Source organism: Parasteatoda tepidariorum, chromosome 5 (genome assembly GCF_043381705.1).
Source record: "Parasteatoda tepidariorum isolate YZ-2023 chromosome 5, CAS_Ptep_4.0, whole genome shotgun sequence".
NCBI classification, from domain to species: domain Eukaryota; kingdom Metazoa; phylum Arthropoda; class Arachnida; order Araneae; family Theridiidae; genus Parasteatoda; species Parasteatoda tepidariorum.
This window is the reverse complement of record NC_092208.1, coordinates 93,251,010-93,263,038: the sequence shown is the minus strand read 5'-3', so window position 1 is coordinate 93,263,038 and position 12,029 is coordinate 93,251,010. Positions and strand designations below refer to the sequence as shown.

The following is a 12,029-nucleotide window of genomic DNA, read 5'->3' as shown; positions in this document are numbered from 1 at the left end:
ATAAATACATTTTTCAGTTTCAAATATTGTAATAAATCTTATTAAAGTACAGATGTTTAAGATTAACATAAAAACCTAAGAATCTTATATTTTTAAACTTGAATACACAAAAAAATCTAAGGTATTTCATACAAGAAAATAAAAAATTTTAAAAAAATCACAGTAAATTATTAAGTTTGCTTGTAACATGTAAAATTAAAATTATTTGCTGTTATTTTTTTCTTCTAACTCTTGCAACTCAATTTTTTCTTCTTATTAAGTTTTTTTTAAACTATTAGATTTTGGCAGCTAAGTCATCATTTAGTTTCCCTACTTGGACAGCAAATTCATCAGCGGACTTAGTTCATCTACGAAACGCAATAATTTAAGGAGTTTCTAAGGACTAATTTGGAAATCCAAGTAGTTCCAAGTATTCCTTGGGGACTTTTTTTATTTCCAAGGAGTATAAGGAGTCTGTACGAACCCTGCTATCAAATCTACTGCCATCTGTATACAACTGAACAGCGTCCATGGGGACATTATTAATTCTTTCAAGTGCTAGCTGTTTCATGTAGCACGCCAAATCGATATGTTTGTTAACTCGGACAGGAAGGTCAACATGAAAGAGAACCCCTTCAAGACCCTCAGAAAGGTCGATAATCTGTGATAGTCTGTAATGTTCTACAGAACTGGCAATAAGGTTACCAGAGACAACTTGTCCAAGGGGAATACCACGCTTGAGTCTTTGGTTACTGCTCCATGATCCCAGAAACTTCAAAGTACGGTTTTGAGAGCCTAGACTGGAAGAGCTTACTGTAGTACTTCAAACATGCATTTCTCCTAAGTCTCATAAGGTCTAAGTAAAATAATTTTCAAAGACTTTACATGATCATGATAACAAAATAACTAGTTTTTGACAAAGAACTCCTTTCTTGATTATATTAGCCATTAAAAAAATGATCAAGAGATTTTTCAGTTTGATTTCAGAGGGTGGAAAATGAAGCTTGAAATTGTGAATTATCTTGCAAAATGCGGCAGAGTTGTACACTAGAGTGCAATAATCTCACCGAACCCAGCTTACTAAACGCACATGCGGACTCGCAAGTGTTTAATCAAATCTGTGAAATGATTGGTGCCTTCATAAGTTATGGACCAAAGGTAAGTTGAAATAGTTTGTGGTTGAATGAATCGTGAAAACACCGTCTAGAACAATGGGGAAAGCACCCTTTTGCATAATACGTGGAGAAAATTGACATGGTTAAGAAAAGATTCTCATTTTTGAAAAGGGAAAATTAAGCACTTTTTAAAAACATCCAATGAAAAAATCACTTTTAAAGACCTTTAAAAAGCCAAAATAAGCACCTTTAAGCACTTTTTAAAAACACTATGCACCATGTATAAATAGATCTTTTTTATCATAAGCAATATAATATGAAAGGGCTATTATTTGATAGAGCTATTATTTGATTGAGCTTTAAATTAATAATGATTTAAATTAATAATAATTTAAATTAATAATAAAAATTAATAATAATTTAAATTAATAATTTAAATTAATAATAATTTAAATTAATAATAATTTAAATTAATAATAATTCATTAAAGCTTTAAATTAATAATAATTAAGAGTCCCAGTCACTTCAGGTGACCAATTGTTCAAACCTCTCTTATTTTATTGAGAGCCTTATGAAATTTTATCTATCTTACTTCATTCTTTAAATTAATGTAGTGTCTTTTGTTCCCCTTTGGAACTTTATCTATCTTAATGAATTAACTTAATTACTTTAAGATTCATTGACCTGTTCATAGTTATCCAAAGTCTTAAGAGCAGTTGATCAAACCTTTTTTATTTAAATAGGCACATTGCTCTAAAGTAGAGCAATTATGCTTGTCAGAAATGAACTTTCATAAAATCAAAAAAAAAAAAAAAAAAAAAAAAAAAAAAAAAAAAAAAAAAAAAAANAAAAAAAAAAAAAGAGTGAAACAAATATAATACATAATATAAATTTATGAATAAGGTGATATCAGACAAATCAATATAAGAGTCTTTGCAATGCATATTTATTTTACATAAGGCTATAATTAATGGTATTGACTAAAAAAACCATTATATTAAATTGTAGAAATTTCACACTGAAACTGCCTCTGGTTTTGAATTGCTTTATTTCTATAAGAGGAACATTTGTTTACAACTCCATTAAGTAGGGCTGACATCAAGGTTGCTTCATTTTCATAAAACTCAATAAGACTTTATTTTCTTATTATTATTTACAATTTTTAAGGAGTTTAGGTTGCTTGATTACAACGAAAAATCATCTATGTACATTTTTTTTACTTTATATAACTTAGCTAAAATTTAACTTAGGATTCTTTTTTACAGGACTTTTTACTTTTTTACAGGAGTTCAACATAAGCACAGACAATATTCAAATAAAAACACTTTTGTAAAATATAGCAGAGAACTTCTGTATTTAAATTTTCTTCAGAGTTAAAATTTAAAGAAAAGAAAGCGATGCTATGACATTTTGCACGCATGATCAAAATCTAAAAAATTCTGTTAATAACTTGAAATAAAGATATATATAAACTTATTTTATGAGTTCTATATACTTGTAGCTTACATGTAGTAAATAAAACTTATTGTTATTTTCTTAATTTGCTTTGTCTTCCTTTACATTTAACACATGAGGGAGTCCTTAATTTTAAAATTCCCAGAGTCAGAGTTATACACACAACAACTAATAGTCCAATAATACCCATATATTATTAAAACACAAAACTTTTGAATTAAATAAATAAGACATCAATTTTTTTTTTTAAAAAAATGCTTTCTTATAGAATTGTTGGATAAATTTGATTTGATTTTCCTCAGTTTCAGACAATTAGGAATAAACAAGGCAGATCAAAAAACTTTTTGCGTAATACTGGAAGCTAATTTAAGTTTTAAAACAATGTGAACAAAAAGTTTTCTTTAAATTCTAATTTTCAGAAGTTTGAAAGTTAAAATTAAATAATTAAAGAAAAGATAAATAAATATTCTAAGATAAATGAAAAAGATATAAAAATACTCAGCATATGCTTTTAAGAAATAAATAAAATAATACTAATTGTACTCACAAGTACAAAGTGCCGCACAGCATATGATATTTTATTTTGATCAGCATAGCTTTTCAATATTCTGTTCAGTGTGTTAAAACTAGTAGATCCTATCTGTCCATAGAGGATTGCTGAGGCAGTGGATGATGAAAATGGGTAGACATGATCAACCTCATACAGAGACGAAGCATTCCTGTAACAAATAAGATCAAAAAGCCTTTAAATGGGATTATTTAACATGGTCCCAAATAAAATAATTTTAAAGGGAAATGATTTTTTAAAGGATCAATACAGAACAGGAAAAAAAAATATTAGGTGTAACTTATAGAAATAGAGTTGATATATTCTCAGTTTCCAGATATTATGTCATTTTATACACATTTGGTCTTAAAATGTGTTCTAAGAATAAAATTGCTATTTGTAAAGCATTAACTTTTCATCTGTTTTCTTTAAAAATTTTATAAGAAATTTTTGCAGCACATTTTAAGATAAACTACATATGAAATTAACATAATACCTGAAAAATTAACTGAAATTGTATGAATTGCATTCCTATAAACTAAATCCAATATTTCATTTATTTATTTCTCGTGCAAAACAATTGAGAAGTTTTTTTTTTTCATTCATTTCCATTCATTTTCTGAGAAATTTATAAACTTACAATAACTAACAGCACATACAAAACTCACAGATGAAAAAGATTAAGAAATGAGATAATGCTGAATAGTTTTAAGAAGTTTTCAGACTCAAATAAACTAAAACTTAAAATGAAATTTTAATATCAACCTACTTATTATCAATGTGTGGGACACATGTATATGTATTTATTCGAAATTTATATTTTTATTCTTTTCAGTCCAAGTAACAACCAAATCTGGAATACATCTTGATTTATCTGACTCAAAAAAAAACTTTTTCGACCCACATTACATGCTTCTGAGTTCAAGGAAGTAATGTATAAATAAACATATCTGATCAACTCAACTTTAGTACATGATAAGCACTTTAATTTACTTAACATTGTACTTAACACGATACTTACTTACTTTACTTAACAGGATAGAAAAATATCAAATGTTTTTTTTCTTATCTTTTACTCTAAACATCATAAAATATATGATTTCAAGATGAAACATAAATTCCATAAGAAGGCTACATTCAATAAACTACATTCTTAGAATTACAATACATTGACAAGAATGATATAAGTGTCATTAAAAATGAAACAAACAAAAATATCTACTATCATTTAAACAAAATATTTGTTTACCTGTTAGATGAATCAAGCAATGATTTCAAATGAGCAACATCACATGTGTGTTCGCCTGCTACATCGACAATAGCCTCGCAATTTGAAGGGAATGTTTGATCATAAGCTATCTGCAGTAAAAGAAAACATTTTAAAAAATTAAATAAGTAAAAACTGCAATGTACATTCTGCCTACATAAAAATATTTTAAAATATATGCAAATTACCAGCAAAAGCAGATCATAAGGCAAGAAATAGATAATTGCATAAATAGAGGCCCCTCGTTGCAGAGGTTATTTACAAGGCATAGTTAATAAAACACAAATCCATCTTCAATCAGAAATTTCGAAAAGATGAATTTTTTAATGTGATAAAAATACTAATATTGGAATTTCTATACATTTACTTGTTAGAAAAAAGACTTAAGTTCTTAACACAAATAAAAAAATCTTTTTTGCAACAAGCAAATTCTTACATATCTTTTGAACCAGTGGAGTTTAATTTTGGTGCAAACAGAACAAAAATAAATGTTTTACTAGCATAGTACTAATCACAATGTGAATGTGTTTAGGGTTCATAACACTTTTATTTTTTTATTGTAAAAGATAAGCCTAAAAATGTGTAGCAATAAGTTTTTACATAAACCAGCTTTAAAGTTTGCAATTTTTAAAAAGAAAATCTTTCAAGATTACTTATTTAAAAGCATTATTTTTACTTTAATTCAATGTATGAAATAAATTAGAATTACAAAAATGATAGCCTTAATAACAGAACTAATGTTGTGACCTTGGCCAAAGAATACCTGAAAAGGCCTTTCCATTTCCTAATTTTTTCTTTTAAATTGATTTGCTAATTTGTAAAACTTTTTATGTTAAAGTAAAGCTTTGAGTTAAAGATTTTATTTTTTTATTACTTTTTTAATTTGTTTCTTTCAATTACAATTCAAATACATATATTTTTCATAACCTTTTTTTTTAAGTTTAATTAATTTTTTTCAATTTTTTAAAAGATTGTACCAATTGTAAAAATAAATTATAATATTTTCGACTAATAAGCTGAAGTGGCAGTTTAAATTTATTTTTCTAACAGATCATTTTGATGGATCATTAAAAACAATGTTATTTTACATTTTAATACATAGATTTGTGAAGCTGCTCACTGTAATTAATATAAAGATTTATCAAAATAATCTAAATTAATTTATAAAAAAGTACGATACCGCAATTTTTGAAAGAAAAGGCATTTAGTGATTTTCATTAAAATTTACAACATAACAGCTTGAGACAAGTCTACTTTACAAAATTTTATCACTAACCCTGGGAGGTTTTCGTGTTTTTCCTCTCCATGTAATGCTAATGCGGATTTTAATTAACTATAACTACACTAATTAAAGTTCACAGTGCAGAAATTTCTACTCAGAAAACTCTTCTCCATGAATGGCAAAAGAGGGTCAGGGAAGAGAAATTAAAATAACACATTGATTACATACTTTGTTCTATCAATATAAAAGAGCAAAAAATTGTGAATAAAAATTACATTATACACTTTTAATATGAATTCAAAAAATTTCTCGTTATTAAATACATAAGATATTGCATATTTACTAGTTTTAATATATATTTTTAGAATATTGCGAAAAAAAGTTTTAAAAAGTGTATTAATTAGGAATTACAGATTAATGTTAAAGCAATAAAAAGAGACTAATAGTTTCAAAATCTAGTGAATCAACTAAGGAACCAGGTCTGAAAACATCAAAACCAGTTTGACTGTCTCAAGTAACAAAGAGAAGCTTAACTCTAAATATTAAAAATTATTTTTATTTTTTAATTTATCGTGATGAAATTTCGTGGTGTTTATAATAATCACATTTCTCATTCTTTCTATTTCATCTGGCAATCAAACCGGTTTCAATATTTTCAGTGTTGCGTTCCTAAGCAGCGGTTCATTATATTTTGAAACCGTTTGTATTTTTCTCTTGTGAATATTAATTATGTCCACTAATGTTCTTTTACTTTAAGAATTTTACAATACATGCTTATATTTTCATATTTTTCTTCATTTACTGATTTAAATAAAAATTTCATAATACTTAGTGTTCTTGTGTATGTACATTAAAGCCCTAAACATAGGGCTAAGTGCTTGTTGATGTTTGGATGATGTGTGCTCTTGTGTACTAGCTATTTTTTTTCCTTACCGTGGAAAAAACTATCCCAGCTATTGGAGTAATTAAAACTATTTATGGAATGGAAAACTTGCAACCTTTTAAATTTTTATAATGTAAATGTTTTTTTAAACCTACAAATGAGTGTATGATATATATATATATATATATATATTTTAAAAAGGAAAACTGCAGTTTTGTGATGCTTTCTAGAATATTGGAAGATCTTTACGTCACTGTCCCGATTTTAATTAATCTCACTTTATTCAGAAGCTAAATTTTTTAATTCTGAAACATCTTTAAAAAACAAGGAAAAAAGTTTTAAAAAAAAGGGGCAATAATGTATTTAAAAAATAAATTCCACTCTCAAAATGAATAAAAACAAGAAAAATTATTACTACTAAATAAAAAAAATGTATGTAGAATGAACGAATTATCAGCGAATATAATTTCCATAATAAATTACAAGCTTATAAAAGCTCCCCATATCAGTTCTTCAAAAGGACAGAGAGAGAAAAAGATTTTCAAAAAGAGTTGAACAGGGGAAAGAGCAAGACCACCTACCGAGAAGATTAGATGCAATCGTCTCTTGGAGAATGAACTTGGGGGTGGAAGTTGCCTTCCTCCCTAACTCAAAGGTAGAAAGTGACTTGTGTTTCAAAGGCTATATTAAACTAAACTCAGCGGCGCGACAGCCCATAAAGGCTATATTACAAAAAGTAATAAAGATAAAAAAAAAAAATTGACCTACATTTTCTTGGATAGGAAAGATTGAAAAAATTATTAGTATTTTTTTTTTTAATTAATCACTCCGATTCTTAAACAAGAAAAATTGATTCAAAGTATGACAAGCCCGTCATAGACTTTACATGTTAAAAGCAGAATTAAGGAGTCTTCTTGATTCAACACTTTTCTCCGGGCAACCACGATTGTGGACCCGACTTTCTGATCATTTGAGCTCGCCCCAGGTTCTTTGTTCGCCAAGGTTGTGACACTATGATCCTAGCATCTCAAGGTCACAGTTTCTACCTTCTTCACCTTGGCAACGATGTGACAGGCTACTTTTTTCCACCACAGCAATTAAGTAGTATCTATAGTTTCTTTGATTATTGTAGTTTGCTCTCTTGTTTTCCTTTATTATACACCATTCTGCTATTATTAGTTATTAACCACAAAATAATTATGTTAAAATATTTATAAAGCTCTTCTTATAAAATCATTAAATATAACCATGATGCAAGTATATTGCAGTAACATGCAAGTATCAGCTTTCAAGCTATAGCCAACTTAATAAAGTATTAAATTCTTTTCCCAACTTCGTACTGAAACGTACTGACATAAGGAAAAAGTAGGATTTGCGGATACCATGGTAACGGAGAGGAGAAAAATGTAGACAGTGAGAAAATTATATAACCTTGAAATGCCCATTTTATTTACAAAGACGGATATACTAAGATTGTTTTTCACAGCTTGTATGAAATGATAATTATCTCCTATGAATTTTATATCACACTTAAAAAAATGGTTTAATAAAAAAAAATATTAAAGAGAACAATTAATTTTCAAGATAGAGAAAAAACATCAGGTAAAACAAATTAACTAAGAGAATGAAAATTAATGAATATAATACACTTCAGTTAAAATATTCTTACAAAAATTATAGCTCTGACCTAAAAACTGCTACAATTATACTAATTATAAAGCAGGGTTCGTGATTTTTTGATTTTTTTAAAAAAAATCAAAAGAATCAGATTTTTTTGATTTAANTAAATCAACAAACCCTGTTATAAAGTAAAGTAAAGCATTTCTGCAACAGCCTTTTATACTTATTTTAAGTTTATTAATTTACAGTCCTACTACAGTTACTTCCTTACTACTTTTCTTTCAATTTTCAAGCCAATATTTAGTTGATTTACCGTATCTATCATTCACAACAAATAATCTCTCTTTCTCCCGAGAAACGATCCATCGAGGTTTCACTGAATTGTGTTTTTACATCTTTTATTCGAAACCATTATAATAATCTCTTATAAAGGTTTAAACATAAATATCATACTTTAAAAAATTGTTAATAACAAAAGCATATTCAAAAAAGCAAAATAGCTTTCAAGATAGAGAAGAAAAAAATTTAAGTAAGATATTTGCACAAAGAGAAGGATAAAATAATATGCTTACTTGGTGGAACATTTCAACAATTGGAGAATAGGCACGTAAAGCTAATGCAAACTTCAGTAAAGCAATTTTTGTACTGGATAAGTAGTTACTTGCAATATCGGTAATAGCATCATATTGTAATTTATGTGATTCTACAAAGATAAATATCAAATGTTTTTAATAAAATATTTTAAACATGCATTTGTATAAACATCATTTTCTTATAAAATCAGTAGATATTTGGCATTTTGTAGAATATCAAAAACTTGCGTAAACACATCACCTAAAGAATACCTACACTACTTCACAAAAATATTTTTAGTTACCTCTTGTGTTATTTTTACACATTATACAATGTCGAGTCTCTCTAGAAAAAAGCTTTTTCTTTTTTTTTTACAATAAAGCAGACTTTATTTTTTATAAGTTACATTACTAACAGCAATTTTTTATTTAAGAGTATGTAAAATTATATGTCATTACATTAGGAGGCTTCATTATAATATGATGCAAATAGTAATTTCGCAACAAAAATTAAAGAAAATAATAAAAATAAATTAAAACAAGCATCTAATTTTACAAACAACTTACTTGTTTGAAAAAAGTTGTTTTCTAAGTTGGAACAATCATCTACAAATCTCCAAAACAACTCAGGTTTTTCTTCAGCTAGGAATTCACTGAAAAATAAATCAATTTTATAGATACTTATGAAATTTAATAACAGTATTAAAATATTTTCAGAAGCACAGAGTTTACTGAAAAAAGTTATAAATGAAACAAGAAACATCAGGACAAAAACAATGCTGTTTACATTCCTTATGGTTACATTAGATTCTGGTAAAAAAAAGAAAAAACTTTATATATTGCTTTTAGACAATGGCTATTTATGTTACTGCCGACCAATTTTTTTTTTTTTTAAGATAACAAACTTAATTACAATATTAATGTCAAATAATATAGCATTTTGTTTTTTGTTTATTTATTTTTGAAAGAATTCTAAAATACTTTTGATGCAGAAATCACTGATTTGAAAAAGACCACAACAGCAAGTATAGTTTTAAAAATAAAATCATGAAATGTACCAGCTTTTTTTAACATTTTAACTGGTGTCCTTAAAACAAATTACTCTTATGCACTAAAATTGTTGTAATATCAGCTGACCTTCTGTCATTATTAAGGAATCAATAATGACAGCCTGAGCTGCCTCACCAATCCAGAGAGTATATCAATATGTTACTAATAGATGTTCATACTAATAGAAAGCGTTACTAATAGAAAGCGTGCGACTCTTTTAGCTGTTTGTGGAATTATAATATTGTCTATAATTTGAACTTTAGTTTCGCCAAAAGAAGTTACAGCATTTAAATTTCAGGATTTGATTAGGCTTTTGAAAGAACATTTTTGTCCTTAATCTTCAGAAATATTTCAGCATTTTAAGATTCATAAAGATTTCAGTCAAAATCAGAATCTGTGAGTGCTTATGCTACCAAATTAAGGAAGCTTGCCAAAGATTGTAATTTCGGAGTAACCTTGTCAGGACGATTACGAGATCAATTAGTCTGCGATATTCGTGATGAAGAGGTTCAAAGAAGAAGATTATTGGATAACATCACAACAGAAACAAGCACAGGCATCAATAAAATTTGAAGAAGTCTGGTGTAAGGGATTAGTGACTAAATAGAATTCAACTTAAGGATAGAATCCAGGATAACAGAATCCATCTAAAAACTTTTAATAGTCCATATGCACTTTCATACGTTTGTTCACAAATCTCTAAAAGATATTAAAGAAATTGATAAAATTCATAAAAATTTATAAAACTAAAGTAATTAACAAGACAAAAACAATTTTCACATCTTCATAAACTAATGAAAGAATGCAAATGAGGGAATACAAATGATGAAATATATGAGCAATCCTATTGAAAAAAAATATTAAAGTGACATCAGACAAAAAAAAAGTACAGGAAAAGAGTAATGTTACAAATTATAAATATGATGATTGACTGAACAGTGAACATTATTTCATAGTCGGCTTGTTCAGATTTTAGTGGCTCCAAAGCAACGAATCACCATTAATTTTAAGCTCTAAAAATAATTTTAATAAGCAATTATTTCAATTCCAGATAACTCCAAGTGCAAGAACTCTAATATTAAAATAACTTCTTTTTTTTTCTCATTCTGACCCCTTTATTTTTAATTTGATCTTAATTTCTCTAATTAATTCGATTTCAACAAAAAATGTTGGTTTTACAAAAATGTGAAATTCAATTAAAAGTAAGGTTGAAAATTTTATAACCTTGTTCATTTTTCTGAAACTTTCTTTGTTCTGAAATAAAAAAAACTCATTATTGAAAAAAAAAAGAATCTATATATTAATTATAATATCCAAATTTAATATACATTCTAAAATGAAAACTAACAGTAAGTCGAACTTTCACTACGTCAGGTTTTCTTCGATCTGCTCAGATTCAAATTATCATATCAAAGCACAAAATTTAAAATTCGTAAATATCTTACACCTCATTTCAATTTTATAATTGTTTTCAACATATGTAGCATTGTATAATAAACATACCTAGCTTCTAAATGTAAAGATGTGTAGATCCATTTTGAATCTAGTACAACAGACACAGATTTGTGGAGGTTTTGAGCAATTGTGGGTAAGATAAGTACTATTAGAAAATAAATAGGTTTCCATCGAACTTGATTCAACATCATAACCTAAAATAAAAGCAAAATATTAGATTTTAAATATGAAAAAAAAAAAAAAACATTAAATCTTTGGTCAATTTTTTCAACAAAAAAAATCAGTTAAGGTAATAAATGTTTTATTCGCTTCAAAGTGTTAATCAACTTTGAATCAGCATTAATGTTACAGGGTTCCCACTCTTTAATCAAAGCAAAAATTAAGAACTTTTTTCTTTGAAAAATTAAGGACTTTTTCGAAAAATTAAAGACCTTAAAAATAGTATAATTGTTCATCCTCGAATATACCACCAGCGACAGAGACAATTAATTACCTTTCTTAAAAAAAGACAATAAATAAAAAAATAAGAAGATTTTTTTATTATAATATTGTAAGTATACTGATATAATTGTATTAATTAACATGGTTCGCCAAAGTCCGACCAGGCAATTTTTGCAAACTGGGGTTGTGTTTTTTTAATAATATTTTCAGATTGCTAAATGTTAACATCTATGAAACTTATTCATATTCTATTTTTAATAATTTAATTGAAATTGAATAGTAAATTTAAGTGTAGAAATTACGATTTGCAAATTTTTTTCATAAATTAAAAAAAGAGTAATAAATAAAGAAATTTGGAGAAAAAAAAACATTGGAAAAAATTATTAAAACAAGTTTTTATATTTTGCTGCTAGACATGCATCA

The 12,029-nt window shown here is 26.8% G+C and overlaps 1 protein-coding gene across 1 annotated transcript in view; it reads right to left on the bottom strand.

The window, feature by feature from the left end:
• The window catches only part of LOC107446516 (UDP-glucose-glycoprotein glucosyltransferase), a 77,218-nt gene that overhangs the window by 63,993 nt on the left and 1,196 nt on the right, over nucleotides 1–12,029 (bottom strand). The window contains exons 2-6 of the mRNA XM_071181108.1: nucleotides 11,214–11,359; nucleotides 9,228–9,313; nucleotides 8,661–8,791; nucleotides 4,346–4,455; nucleotides 3,097–3,268 (exon numbers count right to left, since the gene is read on the bottom strand). Coding sequence (XP_071037209.1) covers nucleotides 3,097–3,268; nucleotides 4,346–4,455; nucleotides 8,661–8,791; nucleotides 9,228–9,313; nucleotides 11,214–11,356 — 642 coding nt within the window. The 5' untranslated portion in view covers nucleotides 11,357–11,359. The remainder of the gene's footprint in view (nucleotides 1–3,096; nucleotides 3,269–4,345; nucleotides 4,456–8,660; nucleotides 8,792–9,227; nucleotides 9,314–11,213; nucleotides 11,360–12,029) is intronic.